Below are 20,266 nucleotides of genomic sequence, written 5' to 3' on the forward strand. Positions count from 1 at the left end.
TAGAAATGTATCAGGAACCTTTTAAGTTTACGATGACAAAGATTTTCTAGACTTTTGCTTTCATTTTATCATTGGCCACAAATATTTCAGTTATCTTGCAGTGATAGATTCACTTCATTCATTTTTGAGAAAATGTCTACCAAATATATACGGTCTGAATAAGCATAATATTTGTTCAACAGCGTTTTCAAGAAAAAAAAAAAAAACAGTTCAGCCGGGAACAATATTCAGCTGTTTCTCCTTGAGATGTCCATTGTATATTTATATGCAACAGAAATCTTTTGTGTATACTTCTCTTTTTGTTACACAGAATATTAAAAAGTATGTATTCAAAAGTTGTATCATGATTTTTTTGTTTTACTGTGAGTTTGGTGGTGAAGAAGGTATGACTACTACTAGTACAATTTGGTACTGCAGCCTTGATTTGTACTAAAATGTCAGTTTTACCCACCGCTGCTTTTGCACCAACAGTGAAAATGTCAACACAGTGAAAAAGTCAGCTTTTATGAAAATAGCTTTAACCTGTTGGACCACACTTTGAGAAATACTACCCTGTCTTAGAGGGTTGCTGGATGGGATGGATATAGTGATTGTAGAGTAGCACTCTCCTTATTTTGTATAATTAGTCACCTATGTAAGAGATCTATCTGCTGCCACTAATGGTTGTACTGTCTGGGGAAATGGTTGGCATCCCTGACTCTACAATCTCCTGGATTTAGACTCTTTGGGCAAGTATCATAACAAAATTTCCTTATCATAGTGGTAAAATATGAGAGGACAGGGATGAAAAGATGTTTTATTACTATAATAAATGAATAGATATGAAATGTACATAAGGAAATTATGTATTTTTATTTTGCAGATACATGTTGGATAGAACCTATGATGTACCTTTCCTTTGACAAAAGATAGTGAAAATAATAGCTGAAAGCAAAAGAAGAAATTGAAGTTTATTTTGCTATTAAACAAATACAAGAAACCTTTACTAGTCTATATCAGCATTATAGCTTGGATATTAAAAGCTTAGGGTATCGTGTCATTCTGATTCGTACACTTAAAATTATAAATGTGAATTTGGGCCAATTTCTGATAACCTATTTAAAACGAGGCAGTAACACCTCCCTGGTTAGGTTTGCTATGCAGCATAGACTTGAAAAAAATAATGTTTCAAAAATGCTAAGACTAAGACTTTGCATATAAATAGGCTTTCAGCCAGAAGTAGTTAATTTTTAAAGTTTTTATCAGAGATTTGGATTTCATTTGGGTCAGGTGTTGGAAGAAATGAATGGAACCACGTTGGGAGAAATGAATGGAACTACTTTGGAGCTTGTGAGTCAGATTGATTGGGCATGGTGCATTCTACTGAACAAAAACATCTTACTGCAAACTCGGATCTTAATTTTGTTAGCATTAGTGATGGTAAAGTCTGTATTTGTGCTTCGTGTTCAAGAATTATAAAGCTACGTGGTATTATATTTTTTTATTTTTTTCTTACAGGATTCAGTGGTCCCAATTTAAAGGCTATTTTATTTTCAAACTGGAGAAAGTGATGGATGATTTCAGAACATCAGCTCCTGAACCAAGAGGTCCACCCAACCCTAATGTTGAATATATTCCCTTTGATGAAATGAAGGAAAGAATACTGAAAATTGTCACTGGATTTAATGGGTATGCAATTAATACTGTTTTAAAGGTTTGCTTTTTAGCAGAACATTATAGATTTTTCTAGAAGTTTTGATGTGTTTGGTGGTTTGATAACTCACTATCCAATAGAATAAATTTTTTAGTGACATACATAGTAATTGATTTTCAGCTTACAAGTTCTTAAAATATTTACAGCTTTTTTTTTTCTTTTTTTCTTTTTTAAATTTTTATGAGTTTATTTGAGCCAAACTGACAACATGTGTCGAGGAGCAAGATCTCAAATGCTCCACAGAATAAATTTTGCAGTTTATTTCATGCATTTGAAATTAAGGAAGAGATGGAAGGAAGATTACATGAAGGTGGGGAAAGCAAAGCGGGGATTAGATTACAGGATAGCTAAGACTATTTACTCTTGAGGAAGATTACTTTATAGAGGAGGGATTTGGAAAGAGGCTTTTCAAAGGTGTGTTAACCTACAGGCAAAGAAATAATGGACATGGCTTGCTTAAGACAAACATAGGCTTTTAATAAAGAAGTTGTATGCCTGGGATGTGACCACCCAATATGACCTGGCCTTTTAGGAACTTATAATCAGATCACCTTGTGAGTTTACTTTCCATAGAAACCTTTTTCTGTGGAGAGAGGTACTCAGTTCCCCCTTTTGGTCATACATCAGTCCAAAGGATGCATTGATGACCAACCAACCTTTTGGTCAGGTAGTGGGGTCTCATAATCTTATACATATTCAGTAATTATAAACAGTTGGACTATGTAGAAAAACTCTAAGAACAAGTATAAGTATTATTATGGCTAATATCATCAGCAAACAGGTAAAGACAGACAGAATAGATTCTAAGTTCAATATCAATCTGTAGGTATTATATAGGCCTCGTTGACTTCTTGAGATAGCTGTCTGCCTCTGATGTCAGCAACTTCTCATCCTCGAGGAGTCTTTGATGTCCATTATAGGAGGCGAGTGTCAGAGGCAGGGTGAAAGTCTATTCATGGTTGGGTACCTGATAAGTTCCCTTTCATTGAGGTTGGAGAATATCTTTTATTTTGATGTCCTTTCCGAAAAACAATATCTAGAGTCTTTGTCTCCTGGGAGCTCACTGTGAAAGGAAGTGGTTATCAACTTGGCATTTTCGTGGCAGTAATATGTTTTCTTTCAGTAATGTCAGCTCATAAATATATTTCTTATGTAAGTTCAGCTTAATGCACAGTGATACATAGAGAAATGTGAAAACCAAAAAATGGAGAGCCAGGGAGCAGGGAAGAAATAAGTGGCCATCTTGGGTTTCCTGTAGTCCTGACTATTTCTTATTTTCCCATGCAGTTTAACATAAAAGACAAATCCTTTTAGGTGTTCTAGGGGGTCATTCTGGAATACTGCAGAGTTATTTCTCTATATATTGAGATTTTAATCTGTAAAACCTCAATTTCTAATGAAAACTAAGAAGTAAGCAATTAACATTCTTTAGCTTGGTAGGTTTATGAATACGTTTTATAACCTTTAGAAACATAGGCTCTTTTACAGGCAAATATATTTTAAAACATTTTATAACCTAGAAACATGTTTCATAGACATCAAAGTCAATTATTAACATGGACTTATTTTTGTAAAGCCCATGTAAAATAAAGATATGGCTGTTTTACTTAAACCAACAAACAAGATAACTTTTATTTACTAAGGATTAATCTTAGATCACATGAATTTGAAAAGCATTTGTGTTAGTTTCTATATCCTGAGAATTTTAGAATACCCAGTCTTTAAAAATACTTGTCTTTAAGTTAATTGTAATACCACCCAGATGTAGAAAATTATCTAAATTACCTTTATAACATACATATATAGACATACACAGATAGACACAGAGAACAGTTGGCTCCAAATTTTGTTTTGGAGGCCTTTTACAATTTATATCTGTCCTTGATAAGTCAAGTTCCAAATGACTTTCCCATTTTAAAGTAAGGACAGCCATTTTTAATACCTCAAAAAATTGAGTTGACACCTAAAGGACATCATGGATTGATCCATTTATCTAAATTCTATTTTCGAAGCTTCAAGAGACCAAATAAATATGATTTCTATTCTTTCTGGCTGATTTTATAGCCAGCTTTTTCTACTTGTACATGTAAAAAATATCTTAGAAGTATCAAAGGATCCTCACCTTGGCCATTTTAGTATTAATGGGAGGCTGACTGTGGTGGGCCTTGTTGGCAGGGAAGAATGATTTCCCATGTTAATTTTTAAATCTATAGAGTCTAAACTTTAGGAAAAACCAGCCCTTAACATGCATGTCTCTACGAGCCAATGCCGTTTCCCCTATAGGACTGCTTTATGCCCTAGAGAAAATTTTTCCACAGACAACCCCACAAAGATTCTTCCTCATTTAAGAATGCCCAAGCAAGAACTCAGCAGATACTGCCAGAACCATGATTCTTTGGGCTCCTCTCTCAAGCAACCTCTCTCAGGGTAAACCCATTCCAGGGCACCCTGCCCTTCTACCCAGGGTTCCTGCAGGCTTCTACAGGATCAGCTTCACTGGATGTCTCCTGGCACCGAACTCTGCCACTCCAGATTCAGGGATCTGAACAACTATTGTCACCCCATTGGTTATTCAGGTTGGGGAAGCAAGTGTCCTTTCTCATTCAGCCAGCAAAGATTTTTTTCAGACTTTCAGTAAGCAGTCCAATTAAAAGCCAAAATTTAAAAGCAACGACCCATTTTTTCCCTTTCCCTTAGTAATTTCAACCCTTATCTACCTCGAGGATTTTCTAAGAACAACTCAAATAAAATCATGGCCTGCTGACTTAAAATTAGAAGACCTAGAATTCTGAGAGAAGACTCACCCAAGTTCACCCAATGCAAAGCAAGGAGCCAGTGGGACATGGTGGGCCTTGGGTGTACCTAAGCACTGGGTCCAGGTCTGCTGGGTGGTCCTGTTCGGAATTCGCCATACTTTGCAAAGTAAATGTCGATGTTAACAAACATCAAAACCTGTAGAGAATTTTTATAAGAGTTTATTTGAGCCAAACTGACTACATGTGCCAGGGAGCAAGATCTCAAATCCTCCTAGAGTTTGTTGTTGTTGTTGTTGTTGTTGTTTATAAACTTGAGCTGCCTTTATGTGTATTAGTGGCATTCACACTTTAAATGGGAACGGCAGTGGAAACATTTATCAGGAAATATTTTTTATATTTTATATTTGGTGTTATAAATCTTTACTTTGTATAGTACCTGTATATCATTGAGATAAGTCTTTCAAATGAAAATTAACAATTTATGTAGGTACCCATTTTTAGTCCTTTGTAATGAAACATTCCACTTGAAAAAATACTCTGTGCTGTAATAAAATTGATCCTTTAAAAAATGGTTGTATGTTCATATTCTGTGTCATTGTAAATGCTTTCTTTTTAGGACTTTATTTTTAGGGTTTCCCTTTATGAAGGAAAATGGTATATGTGAAGTTGAATTGTCAATTTCAGTTTGGCATTAGTAATTTGGAGTGTGGGTGACAATACCAAATTTAATGAATTGTGGATATGTTAACCGTAAATTCATATTTTATTTGAAGGGGTTTCCCTTGTATTTTTAGGTAACATAATTAACTTCACTCTTCATGTATTTAATCACATGGGATTTCCAACAAGATAGTGTAGTTTAGTTAACCCTCTATTATATGTCATGTTTCCTTGAAGTTTAGGAGTTTTGTTTATCAAATCCTTATGCTTTGATTTCAGGTCTGTTACTAAAATATTTTGTTGATGAAGGGGGAATTACAATTTTATCTTTGAGGTCCATCAATTATAGTTTTTGCCCCTAGAGATACAGGAAGGAGACTTATTTTCACTGTGTACTCTGTTGTACTGTTGAAAGTTATTTAACCATATGCATATATTTCCTTATCATTACTAGTTAATGTTTTTAAGTACATAGCTAGAAGAAACCACATGCTTTGTATTAGAAGTATGTTGCATAATATTTACTGTTGAACTGAATGTGTTCAAGATAAGAATCCTTCTTGGGATATTTATAAATAATGCATAAATAGATATTAGACATTAGGGTGACTTATCTTTTATTTTTAGTAAATTATGGCTACCATTTAAACACAAGAGTTAAGGTGAAACAGATCAAGTTAAGGTCAAATTCACAAACCACTGCTTTGTGAATGTTAAGCTAATTTACTTATGATTCTGAATCAGTAATACCACTTTGAATTCTTCCAAATTAATTTGGCTAGACATAGATATGTAGGTTATTAAATAAATCTAAATATATGTAATTCCTTAATCTAAAACAAGTAATTGACCTACTTCCAAAAATAACTTGCATAATCATTAAATGCCTAAGCGTACTTAAACATAATTGCTTTGAAAATGGTTTTCATCTTTGAACCATAAATATTTTGAACTTATATTTTTTAATTGAATTTTTAGAATGGCAGTTTATGAATTTTTTCCTAATCATACATATTCCAATCTTTATCAGATATATTAATATTTTTTACTTTTTAATACACTTTTTTGTGTGTATCATAATATGTTGATACATTGAAATATGTCTATAATCTTTTTCAATTTTATTTTTGTGTTTTGAATATCATTTTGTTGCTCTAAACCAGTATTGCTAACGGTGGTAGAGGCAGCATTTTGTTCTTTTTCAACCAGTTTGAAGGTTAGTTCTTTTTAGTATATACTACTACTATCTACAATAGATTATATTTTAAATTACAAAAGGGATAAATGTTTATAGTTTTAAAAAGATCCCCAGATGTCATAGGAATACATAAAAAAATCAAAGAATCATGTTATACGCTAGTTGTTTTCCTTTTAGAAGAGCTTTGACAACTTCTCTGTATCAGTACATTTACAATTGTATTTTGTTTGCCTATTTATTTGAAATGGCTGCACTGTTATATGAACAGGTATAATTCCTTTGCCCTGACCCCATAAATATTGCAGATGTTTATTTTTTGGCATAAATATTGCAGATGTTTATTTTTTGTTAAAAATAGTGCTTGTAGTGAGCATCTTTATATATACTTTCTTGTGTTGATGATTGTCTTGTGTTGATGATGTACTGATTATAGATTTATTTTTCCTTTTTTTTGATTTGTAGAAACGGAATTGCTAGGTCATAGTGTATGCACACTTAAAATTTTTATCGATACTGCCAGAGTGACCTCATAAAATATGTTCATTTGTGCTTTTGTGCGTATATAAATGCAGATAGTGTAATTCTTCGTTAATTTTTTGTGTGCGTGGATTTGTTTCTTTGATTTCAAATGAGATTGAACATCTTTTTATGTCCTTATTGATTCTTTTGTGAATTGTAGTTTCATATCCTTTTTATTTTTCTTATCTTTTGGTGATTTTCTAATTGGTAAGTTCTTTTTGTTTTGCTTTTGTTTTGTAATCATTAAATACTATATAGTGTTTTGATGTGAAGAAGATTTATCTTTTTTATAAAATTATTCTAGTATACTGTCATTGTATAAATTTTCCCTCTTTGCAGTGGAATTTGTCCATTCACATGTTTGCTTGACTTCCTGAACTATAAGATGCTAGAGAGCAGGTGTAACATCTTTTCCAAACAAGGCCTGGAACAATGACTGCCTAAATATAGTAGGTCCTCAAACAAGTATTGAATGAATGAACAATTCTATATCTGTATTTGGTTTAGTAGGCCATGGTAGATAGAATTAGAATTACATTGTTGAATGCTTAAGTCCTTTTCTTTTTTTTCAATCTAGTCATATTTTCTTGTCCTTTAAGATTATTTTTGAACTTTAAAATTTTATAGGAAAAGATAGATTATAGCTGCTTTCCAGAATTGAAAGTTACATTTCCTTAGATGAAGAAACACCAAAAAATAAAATTAACAAAAATAGAAACTAACGGAATGGTCAATTAAAAGGTATTTGTCGGTATTTTATGTCCTCTCTTTGGGATTGTAATGAACAAGGGCATATGGGCTTACTCAAACCAGGGCCATTTTTGAAAATCCTCCTCCTATCGTAGACACTATGAGTATAATTTAGGAACTACTAGTAGCTAGTAGTTCATTTTTATAATGGTACACAAAGAGGGATTTTCAGGGGTAGGAAGAATGTAACGTACAGAGGTTTTAAAAAGATGTCCTCTAAATGATTGAAAGAATTAATCACTTAAGTCTTGTACCCCTTTGACAATTGTGTTAGACCTAAGATCTTTCTAAAATAAGCAGGATGTTTTACTTATTTTAGGTAGTTGACTAAAATAGCAGGGCTCAATGTTATGAGAGGTTTGGAAAAACTGCACAACCACATGATACCTAAAAACCTTTGTCATATCATTTCTAAAGCAGGTATAATCACAGCCAAGGAGTGTTTATTATCTTTTGGCAAAATAGTCTTTCTGACTATTGAATTTCTTTCTAAAGTTAATTTAATACACATGATTAACCAGATTTTGCTTAATCCTGAGAACTTTCACATGATTGTTTTATGTGTGTGCATGAACATGGACATCTCTCATAAGTTTCTGCACCTGAGAGTGTGCCTCTTCATACTTTGTTTAAAGGTTATATATGAGATTCTTAGACTCTTAAGTCTGAATAGTAGGTAGAAAACAATCCTTTTTTAATTTTGTAATGTTTGCTTTACAGTTCAAGATTATTCAGGAATGAGAGAATGGGTTCTAGTCTTTTTTTGTTGCTTTGTTCTCTTACTCCCTTGTCCTGTTTTAGTTAGTGCTTGCTGGATTTTCTGCTTCTTGATTGGGGAAAATAACAGTTATTGCATTTTTTGTTAATTATTTGTGTTATTGTTTGTTGAGCATATTGATTCTATTGGTTAAAATGTTATTTTTTCTTTACTCCCTTTCAGTTAGCATAACTAGTTGAGAATCAGTTTAGTTGCCTTCCTGTATTCCCCACCTTGTTATGTCTCATGGTATTATGGTTTGAGGCAGTGCTCTTGTGCTCGCTCTAATGCTCTAATAAAATTTTTTAAGTTGAAAGATAAAAGTTAGAAATTGAACGAATTTTTTAATATTTTTATTTGATGCAATTAAAATAATTCAGACTACTGTAGGCTCTATAAAAGATGATTAACTTGATTAAAATTGACAATTGCTATAGGTTTATTTTTGAATGGGCAATGGTGCAGATATTAGATTACTTAGTTGAGGATTACCATTAATGAAAGAGGCCGATTCTTCATTTCCTTAATTTTTTTAATACTTGTCATTTTACAATGACATTGTCAATAAATCTCATAATTTCTGACATTTGATTTGAGATATAAATTATATGCATATAAATATTTATGTACATGTATTTTTATGTACATGTGAAAGCCTGAGTATAGAAATAGCATATTGCTTTAAGTACAGATATCACAGAATTCCAGTGGTATTTCTGACTTTTGTAGGACTTAAGAGTAAAGAAAACAGAACTCATTCAGCCTTTGATAACTGAGAGATAGTTCAGATCTGACTTAAGTAATTTGGTTAACAAGGCACTTGTATGAATGTGGCTTAATAGTCAAAAAATTAATAGTCAAAAAATAAAGATAGTAAAAAACCACATCTTTATGCATAAAACAAAACTGAATTGGCTTTTAGCATTTTTCTTAATAGAATGTCTGATTTTATGATTATCTCTATCATTTTTTTGCTCCTCAGTAGTTGATTTTTGGAACATTTGTGCCTTCTTACAATCTTCATTAAATAGTAGATGAGATCAAGTTGATAGGAACTAAGATTTATTAAATACTTCATGAAATATTTTAGGCACTGTTAAGTGACTTAAGTATATTATGTCATATTTTGTCCATATGAAAAGTGCACTTTCAGAATTTGTGTTTTCCATATTTATGGACATGAAGATTTATGATAGGTAAATTCAACTTTGGCAAGGTCTCTAAGTGCACTAGCCACTGTATTAATCACACTACCTTATAATTTGTACATTAAAAGAAGGTTGGTCGACAGTGTTCTGTAGTATTTCTGTTATAATACTATCTGTTACTTATGGATCTTTTACTTTGTGTGTGTTTCGGTGTGGTAAGTTTTATTAGATTTTGTAGGGATACCTTTTTAAAAAATTTAAAATGCTGGGTAGTCATACCCTTTTAAAAAGCTTTTTTTCAGTTCCTTAAATACTCTTAGTTTTTCGTCTTATGATGTGGGCAAAAAGTAACATATTGCCGAGTAAACTTGTATGCCTTTTATTTGAAATAACCCCAGATATTTTTCTAATGAGCTGTTTATTTTACAATATACCTTTGCTAATGAGCATCCTTTCCCCATATTCCCAAATTTAGGGATTCTATCTAGTTCATATTTTTATCGAGAGTGAGTAGTAGCTTTTCGCTCTTTTTTCTTAGCACGTGTGTCTTAATTTTGCTGGTGATTTTTTTTGGGAAAAGACAATATTTTCAGGAGCTAGAATAAACTTTTGTGTGCTATGTCTAATGGAAGAATAACAGAAAGCAAACTTTTCATATTTTTGTGCCATGTTTTCATTTGGGATATGTTTATCTGGTTTATTCTTATATCTTCTTTTAAAGACCCATCTCAGATTTAGTCTTCCTAGGTCCATGCTTGCTTCCCTGGCATGCATTTTATTTAGTCATGGCACTGTGTACATAATTTTGTTACCATTTATAATAATTATTCACATCTGTCTGCTCAGCTATTAAGTTTTTGTAGCCTATAGTAGGCCCTAATATTTATTTGAAAGTATTAACTGTATGTAAACACACCTTTCAGTGCAGTTGTCAAAATTATATTGAAATTTCCAATGGATACTATTATTTACAACTAAATAGTATTTAAGTGAGGAAGGGAAGTGTTATGACACTTTGATGCCATCTGTTGGACACTTGGTAAAATGACTTTAAAAGCTGAAAGTGTCTTAAGGATGTCAACTCATTTTATCATAGGCTATTATTGCCAACATTGCTATGCAAACGTAATACATTTTCCTCCCAAAAGCAGTATTGATAGTCACCAAAACATAAATTGTTAATGATTGACTACAGTTTTACTTACCTTCCTAAAGAAAATTAGTAAAACATTTAGTGTAAACAGGAAGTGTAAAGCTGCTCATCTTTTAAAGCTAATTTTAATTTAAGAGAAAATACTAGCTTTTGATGTGTGAAAGAAATTTAGTTGGTGGAAAAGACATATCTAGACATCTGTTTAAGTATTTGTTATTAACTGCTGTTTGAATATTCTTAACACTGGGTGCTGTTTTGTTTAATTTTGAATAACACATACACTTTTAATTGCAGTATCCTTGAGATAATTAGGAAATAACATAGGTTTTGTGTGTGTGTGTGTGTAAGGTTTAGAGAGTAATGAACTAGATAGAGTAGGGGCTAAGGTTTAATTGTACTACTAATACTCTGAAATCGTGTAGTATATTTAAGATATATATGTATGTAAATAAATTATATGTTGAGCATAACATGAAGAAATCCTGCCCTTTAGAAGCTTTCAATTATGAGAAAAGACTATTTGGAAACTAATGTTTATATATGTAGTTTGGGAAAATGCTTAATTTTTTTTTTTTTTAAAGGAGTAACAGTTATCTATTTGCTGTAGGTTTCCAGTTATGTGTTGTCTTTATAAGGATGAACAAAACAGATGTGTAATCTTATAGTTTTATTAATAGTAATGTTTTTGGAACATTCTGTGCCTTTTTCCATTTTAAAGATTCGTAGTTTTCACAGTGTATTTCACGCTGAATAGATTTTTAAAAGCAAGGAAAAGAATATTCTTTTTTAGGAACCCTAAGGAATTTCCTGTGGCAGTCATGATGAACATCAAAGAAGTTCAGTATTTCTGGTTGCTTCTGAATATTTGTGATATCTGGAACGTTAATCTTTAAGTTAGTGCCCAGTCTTTTGGCAGAATGATAGTTTTCTGACTTTAGATTTGATGCTAATTGAGAAAAGATTGATTTTTCCCTCTTAAATAATTAAAAGCAAGTTTTTATATGAATAACATTTATAGATTTTCAAAATGTTGTAAATCTTATACTGACTTTATAAGAATATAAGAATAGTATTGGTGCTAAGAATATGAGAACTAAATGTAGTTTGTTCAATCAGAAAATAAATTCATTATTTTAAGTACTGTGTGTGTGGCATAGTGGAAAGTAGGACGTGGGATTTCAAGTAAAACTGGGTTTGAATCCTGACACTGTTTACTCACTAGCTGCTTTACCTTGGAGAGTATTATGTTAAACTGCCCATAAAGAATTGTTTATTGAATGTTAACTATTAATTTGAGGCTTTATAATTTTCTTTATAAAAATAGAGATTTGTATGGCAAATACTAGTCTTGATTTTGTTCTTACCTGCATTTGTCATAACTAATGCTCATATTTGCTTTTCAGATTATAATTCTCAAGAATGCTAATAGTATGTCAAATCGAAACTTTTTATATTTATAAAATGATTTTATTTCCAGTATGTCAGTTTTGTGAGATTTTTTGATCAAGTGAAAATTTGATTATGGTTGAGATGTTTGGTAAAGTTAACAATAAGACATTTACCAAAATATTGAGTATGTTTGTATCTATTTTAAGTTTCATGAAACTTGTAGAGCATATATAAAATTGTAATTGTAGAGGAGAACCATATGTATGGTACTTTTTCATTGGAAACATTTCGTAGTTTTATTTGAACACTTTGGGGAAACTTTGTACAAAAGAATGCTCAAGGAAAAGTATTAAAATAAACTCTAACTTGATTATTTTGGTCACTTCTCTTGCAAATTTAAAATTGAATTCATAATGTTAATTTTTTTTGTCAGTTTTGAAGCTTTCTGTTAATTTTTCTTTTTTTATTGCAAGGAAGGGAAAATTGTTTTCTTGTTAAATAAAAAGACAGGTGTGCCTATTGTCTTGCCTGTTTTTAAGAGACTCACCCATTCATTCCCCTATTGTAGCATTTTCTTTTGTAGCTTAACACATGGGTGACTAAATAAATCTTTAGATAGCTAGAGTAATAATGTTTCTAATTCTCTCGATAATTAATGACCTCAAACTATAAAATTATATTCTTTTGCAGTATCCCTTTTACTATTCAGCGACTATGTGAATTGCTAACAGATCCAAGGAGAAACTATACAGGAACAGACAAATTTCTCAGAGGAGTAGAGAAGGTATTTATTATTGGAATTATATTAATTAACATTATAGATTTCAGAAACAACCCTTGAATAAGAGCTGTTTTAGGCATCTTGGAATAAGTTTCTCAGCCTTCCTGAAGTTTTTCCCAAATTGTTTGCTGAATTCTGGTCAAAGTTTCAGAGAGATTTAATAGTGGGAGCAGAGAGAGGGCTTGTGAACAGTTAAGTTTGGGGAATGCAGCTTGGTATTGTCTCTCGGATATTCATAATATGTACGTCAGCATATTAAATGTTCTGCAAAGTTCTATAGTAGATACTTTAGAGTGTTTTGCAAACTTGTTAACCCACAGAATTCATTTAGTTTAGTTCTGGAATTCAGAGGTACACAACTTTGGGAAATCACTGATGCAGAGCATTTAAGTTAGATATTGAAAAGACAAAGGTCAGATTTAAGAATGAAGGAAGCATTAGCTTTCCTATGAAGGTATATTAGTAAAAGGAAAGGCATTCTGGACAAAGGAAACAGTGTAATGGACAAAGACATCAAGGTGTTTGAGGGAAGGAAAAGTAAGAAATTGACTTGTCTAGAGTGAAGAACAAATGAAGGATCCCTGTAGGAACCAAGATTGGACCAGTGGATTGCTAATTCCTTCACATGGTGATTGATCCTAAAACAAAGTCCCGTGTTTCAGGTTATAATTCAGATTCAGTTTATTTTACCCTTGGAGCAAAAATCTAGAACTATCATTTAGTGACTTATAATAGATCATAGAGCCTTAGTGGATTAATATTTTATTGAGCTCCCATGCCCTCAGTTTAATAAAATTTCTGAAGAAGATGAATTTGAGATGTTTTATTAATACTTATTTTTCAGCTCAGAGACTTTTTAGTAATTACATTGTGGCGATCTTTGGATGAAGAGGCAGTGTCACAGTAGTCATACCAGGGGTGGCCCTGCCTGGTATGTTACTTAACCAGTTACTTAACCTAAGTAACTGAACTAGTTACTTAACCTAAGTCTCAGTTTCCTGATCTGTAAAATGTGGATAGTAATAGGGTTGTGAGGAAGATTAAATGTAAAGCACTTAACTCTGGCTCATAATGTTTACTGAATATTGTTATTACCAATAAGTTGTTATTACCAATAAGATTATATTATAAAAAAAATTTGAGTCTTTTTCCTTGGGGTATATGATCCTGCACATCAAGCTTTGGATTAGTATTGCTTTATAAGGAAATTCATTATAGTTGGCCTAAGTGCTTTAATATCTAAATATCTTGAGGTGAGTAAAGTAAGGAAAGCATGGTTCTACTCAGTTACATACAATATATAATATTAGGGCTCCAAAGTAGAGTAAAAGATAAATGGCAAAAAATAAAAATGCATTAGTAAGATATTGGTCTTTTAATTTTTGTTGTTTGATTATAAGTTTTCATCTTTAAACATTTAATTTTTTATTAGTAAAATCAGAATAAATGAAAACTTAACCTAACAGAATGAATTTGAGAAATTAAAAACAAATGTTTAAACTTTATGATGTAGGAAATACTTTTTTTCATATTAAAACTCCAATTTTTGTTTTTGTAGAATGTGATGGTTGTTAGCTGTGTTTATCCTTCTTCAGAGTAAGTATAGAGATATTTCTCTTTCTAGTATATTCTAGTTATATCATTTCTAATATATTAGTCTTAAAATAGGTGGTATTTATTTTATATGTAATTATGCATGATAACATTTGTAAATTCTTGTAAATCTACTACTTAATTTCTAGAGTAGAATGTTACCGATAATATTACTTTGGGTTGTGCTCACTTTAGCAGCTCATACACTAAAAACATTACTGTGTGTTTTTCCAGTAAAGGGATTTGAATTAAAGGGATTCATTATTTATTGTAATCTTAACATTGGATTTAGGGCTCTTAGGGCACTTAAGGCTCTGAGATACCTTTCCTAGATACCTTTCCAGGGCATCTCTAGGGCATAACTCCTCGGTTTGGATTAGCTGCTTGATGACATTTCTCTTCATGATGGAAAACTCTTTCCAGTTGTCAGGATTTATATAGTAAATTAAGATGTGAGTTGTGGGCACAGTCCTTGGCACTATTAACATTTTTTTACAAGTGAATGCCCTGGAAATTACAGGAGGTTTAGCAGTATCCTTGGCCTCTGCCCACTAGCTGCCAGTAATCCCCCTCTCTCCACAAAAATGTCTTCAGACATTGCCAAATGTTTCCTGGTGATGCAGGGTTGGGGTAGGGAGTTTGTGAAGCAGATGCTCCCTGTTGAGAAACATCAGTTTAAGGTTAAAAAATATCTCTGATTTCATGAATTTTTAAAGGATGGTTTCAAGAATATACTTGTATTGTTAATTAAGATAGTAAGATAATCCTGTAATTGTTATTTCTCACAGACTTCTCTTTATTTGGGTTTTTGACAGTAAGATCTTACAACAGATCTTGTAGACCTATGATTCTTGTCAAAATTAAAGAACTAAACCATCTATAACAGTGGTTTTTTTTTTCCTTTTCTCATAGAAAAAACAATACTAATAGTTTAAATCGAATGAATGGTGTTATGTTTCCTGGAAATTCACCAAGTTATACTGAGAGGTAAGATTCTTGATTTTTAATATCCAAAGAGCTTACGTTTTCCTGATTTTTAGTGAGTTCAATATACTTTTTTTTTTTTTAAATGGGTATTTTATGGAGGATATAGTATATACTAAACAATTTGGTAACCTATGGATCTGAAAGTCAGAATTACAGCAAATATTTCTGTGATGTATTCATATAAACAAACCTTGGGAGGGATGACTTTTTACAGAAATGGGGAAATGATGTTCATTTATCTTACCATAGGTCTAATATAAATGGGCCTGGAACACCTAGGCCACTTAATCGACCAAAGGTCTCTTTGTCAGTCCCCATGACAACAAATGGCTTGCCTGAGAGCACAGATGGCAAGGAGTCAAACTTAGAGCAAAATGAGGACAAAACCCACAGGTTTGTATATGATTTATATATTTTAAAAAATGTTATAAAATGTTAATATTTATTGATGGCTTTCAATACTCATCGTTTATTATTTACAATTTACTATTGTTTTGAAGGATAGAATAAGTTTTAATGTGGTTATAGGTGCTGTGGCTTCTGTTCGTAGCATTTAGCACATGCTGAAGATGGGCACTGAAAAGGCTTTAAAACTGCTAATTTGGGGAGATTCTCTTTAAAATAGGGTCTTAAGAAAATGAAGTGGTCATGATGTGTTTTATTTCTTGTTTTTGAAAGTTACTAGAAAAGATATTCGTAAATGAGTTGAAATTTTGTGAATAATTTTCTTATCGTAGATCAAAAAAGGAAACATTTATATCCCATCTTAAATTTTCTATATTATATTAAGGGAAAGAAGACTAAATGAGGATTTAAAGAGTATGACCATATGGAAGACTTGTAGTTTTATTATAGGAGGACACTTATCGGAGAATTGACTAGTTCTGGGAAATATTCTGGGAAATAGTCATTAAACGGTTTAGGTTCCCTTGAAATTTTTCTCTTGTGTTTTCTTTGCCCAGATATTACAATTTAACTTTAACACTGAAATACAATTTAAAATGTATTAGACCTTAAAAACGAGAATGTAGAAGATGAAGAAAACAATCTTTTTAATGACACTTTAAAAAACCATTTACAGTGACTCGTTGACATCTGGATCAGAAGGTTCCTCAGTGAGCCCTTTGAAAAATAAACACCCAGATGAAGATGCTGTGGAAGCTGAAGGGCACGAGGTAAAAAGACTTCGATTTGACAAAGAAAGTGAAGTCAGGGAGACAGCCAGTCAGACATCTTCCAGTGAAATTTCCTCAGTTATGGTAGAAGAAACAGAAGCATCATCTTCATCTCAGGATAAAGACAAAGAAAGTAGTCGTGCCAGGCAACACTGTACTGAAGAGGATGAAGAAGAGGATGAAGAGGAAGAAGAAGGTATTTAGAGACCATCTGTAAAAGGGTGGCGTAAGGAGATCCTCAAATTCTTGTACTTCATTTTTGCTTGAAAGAATTTAACATAATGGAACTCCTTATAATGCTGATGTTGGGCTTTTCTCCCACATTTATGTAGTTGCTACTGAGTTTCAGGGGATATGATTTGAACTATAGAGTATCACAATTCATTTGGCGGTATTTTAAAAATAAAATTTAACTGCAACAACATTTGCTTATTTTTAGAGTCTTTTATGACATCAAGAGAAATGATCCCAGAAAGAAAAAATCAAGAGAAAGAATCTGATGATGCCTTAACTGTGAATGAAGAGACTTCTGAGGAAAATAATCAAATGGAGGAATCTGATCTGACTCAAGCTGAGAAAGATTTACATTCTGAAGGTAGTGAAAATACAGGCCCTGTAAGTAGTGGTTCTGATTGCCATGAAACAGAATTAGTAGGATCCAATTCCAGTAAAACTGGAGAGATTCTTTCAGAATCATCCATGGAAAATGACGATGAAGCCACAGAAGTCACAGATGAACCAATGGAACAAGACTAACTATTTAGAAACATTTAGATGCAGTATTTTACATACAGTTCTGGTTTTACACTGTATAAAACTTTTATGTAATAAAGTGGACCTTTAGTTTTACAAGAGAAGCAGGTTGTAAAATAAAGTACTTTGTGAGATAAATCCTGAAAGAGTTGTACATGTAAGAATTGTGAGTATCAGCTCCTCTGGGTCCTGCTTACCGCTGACTTTTTTTTGGTTTGGTCAAATCAGTGGTTTGTGTATAGATTTTTTTTTTAATTTAGAATTAAAGTTTTTAAACTGGAAAGTAATAATTATAATTTTGAAAACCTTTTGGAAATTATTTAGTTTATACATATACAAAAAAAGCTTTTTGTCTTGTCTCTTTCTGACAGCTCTAGCAGTTTTCATATTTTGGTCATAGCTTCAACATTTTAACATGTGAATTTTAGGGTTTCATGCTGATATCCAGATTTTATTATTTGACTATGTACAATGGAACTTTAAGTCATATATACATATATATATATACATATATATATTATTCTAAGGGAGGAAATGTTATATTTTTCTGTTTCTATAAGAGATGAATACAGTGGATACTTTTTCTATTGTTAATGATTGAGTTCACCTCTTTCAGAAGACAGTTTCTTTCTCTTCTGAGTAATTCAAATAAAATCTGGCCCTTGTGAAACCCTGGAAATCTTGAGTCTGTTGAAATACCAGGTTAAACACATTCCGAGAGATCTGTCAAACTAAATTTCTTTTGTATACTTCTGAGGTGCCTGAGAAAAAGACTTCATTATTTATGAGAAAATGTGCTTTATCTTGGAAATTGTGTTCAAACATTAGCTTACTATTTTGTAGGATGAATGCTTATAAAGCTGACATGAGAACATCTCAGAAGAACCGGGCAGGTTTCTTAAACTTTTGCTTGCTTTTCTGAACATTGTGAATATTACACACTTCTTTCTAAATTATTCTAGAGTATGCAAATGTCAATGATATGAAACACCACTGTACTGGAAGAATTAATATATTACTTTAGTAATGTACTGGAGCTAAATGACTGAAACTTTAGGGGTGCATAGAAACCACCATAATTTGTATGACATTTTGAAGTGAATTAAATATTTTTGAACATGCTTCTTTGACAGCCAGTGTTATATTTTTCAGATCAACACAAAGCACAATGATTACTCTAAACTCAATATTTTCAAATTCACATAATATAAAGTCATGCAAGCTGCAACTTCCCTGTCAAAATTACTGGCTGCCAAATTTATACCTGTTTCTTCAGCTGTACCTTTTGATATTTAGAATTTTTAAATTTCTGTAAAGTAGATTTTGTAGAATGTAATGTGTTCACTGCCTTTGTGACGCGGTATATAATTTCTGTGTGTAAACTGAATGCTTGGGCTTTCAATACAGTATTCATATAAAGCAATAAATACTAATGTTATGAAATATTTGAGTACATTTTTATCAAAATATAAAAGAATCCCTTTTTTAGTTTCAGATACCTGAAGTACACAGATAAACTTATAAAACTGATACAAACAGTTTCTGACACTGTATCGTATGTTTTTGGGTGATTTGGGTGACAACCACAGTTTTGCATTTTGACTACTTAAATTGCTAGACTAAAAATATCAATAATTTGACTCAGTTTTTGTTTGTAGGGTAATATACTACTGACTGACTTGACTGTCAGATTCACAGCAGCTAGATGATATATTTATGAATATGTCTAATAGTTGAAATAAAAACAATATTGATTTACTGTACCCAAGAGGAGAGAAAAATCACACATTGTAAATTTTTTTTAATTTTGCAAAAATGTTAAAATGAAGCAAATTTTAAATGTGACATTCATTTTTAGTGACCTGTTTTATTTTATTGAGGGATATTTTGCCAATGAGAACAGATTGTAAACATTTTAAGTTAAGAAATCTTGAAAATTTCTTTAGAGTATTTATAAAATTATTGTCAATAAACCTGTTCTTTAAGATCCTCTGACCTTTGGATATTTTTTTTTTAATTGTGCCATGGACCATTTGTAAACAAGTAGATTTACTTTTGTTGCTTATAAGTTGAAGTTTTAGCATCATGACTTTGAGGTCTGTGGTTTTATTTGTAAACTTGCAATTGTTATTTTTGCAAGGGGAAATGTATATCTTTATTAAATAAAGTACAATAATGGTGAATGTACCAAAATGCTATCACTTAACTCTATGAGAGATCTGCATTTTAATCTATAGTTTAATAGTTTAAATATTTATTAGATATATGTTGATCATAGATCAAAGTTGTTGCTGTTCATACAGATAGTTGTAGAGTGCTCATGGACTATCTAGGATAGATGAAATACTTCCGTAGTTAAACTGGAAAACCTTGTTCAGCCGGTTTAAGATACTAATGCCCATTTGGAAGTAAATTTTTGCAAGTTTGCATAGGTGGACTTAACAGACTGCTTCATGAAAATGTCAGTTCTAATAGTAACTAATTCAGATGTGAATTTTTAAAAGGCTAATTTTAGGCACAATTTCTTAACACATCAGCAAAGTTATATTAAAAGATGTAAAGTATCAAGACCTCAGTGATTGAGAATATTTTCTTTTTTGGCCTTGAGCAGATTATTTATCTGTTAGACTCTAGACTCTGAACTCAACACAAAAAGAACTTGACGTGCTAGTTAGGAAAGTGAGGATATATATGTAATGCATTTTTAGCACTTTTCCCTTTTAAAAAGTAAGAACATTCTACATTTAAAAAAATATCTTTTCAGTAATGAAAATATAGCAGAACAGAAGTTAGTGGAAAATGTCATGTTTTAAATATTATTAGATAAATTTAATCTGATTAGGATTTATTGTAACTACACCTGTCAAAAGTGTGGACTGAGCAGTGGAAGCACTTGTCAGGGAGCTATATAACCCTTTGGTTTGGAAAGCATCCCTGAAATCCCGGCCAGAAAG

The 20,266-nt window shown here is 31.8% G+C and overlaps 1 protein-coding gene across 2 annotated transcripts in view; it reads left to right on the forward strand.

Moving 5' to 3' along the window:
- Positions 1 to 19,499, forward strand: part of PPP4R2 (protein phosphatase 4 regulatory subunit 2) — a 62,508-nt gene extending 43,009 nt beyond the window's left edge. For both annotated transcript variants that reach the window (XM_011364422.2, XM_023533153.1), the window contains exons 3-9: positions 1,498 to 1,668; positions 12,714 to 12,807; positions 14,363 to 14,400; positions 15,310 to 15,384; positions 15,634 to 15,777; positions 16,466 to 16,755; positions 16,999 to 19,499. In XM_011364422.2, the coding sequence (XP_011362724.1) occupies positions 1,498 to 1,668; positions 12,714 to 12,807; positions 14,363 to 14,400; positions 15,310 to 15,384; positions 15,634 to 15,777; positions 16,466 to 16,755; positions 16,999 to 17,315 (1,129 nt within the window). In that variant the 3' untranslated portion in view covers positions 17,316 to 19,499. The remainder of the gene's footprint in view (positions 1 to 1,497; positions 1,669 to 12,713; positions 12,808 to 14,362; positions 14,401 to 15,309; positions 15,385 to 15,633; positions 15,778 to 16,465; positions 16,756 to 16,998) is intronic.
- Positions 19,500 to 20,266: the final 767 nt, after the last annotated feature.

This window comes from Pteropus vampyrus, unplaced genomic scaffold, assembly GCF_000151845.1.
Source record: "Pteropus vampyrus isolate Shadow unplaced genomic scaffold, Pvam_2.0 Scaffold97, whole genome shotgun sequence".
Taxonomy (NCBI): Eukaryota; Metazoa; Chordata; class Mammalia; order Chiroptera; family Pteropodidae; genus Pteropus; species Pteropus vampyrus.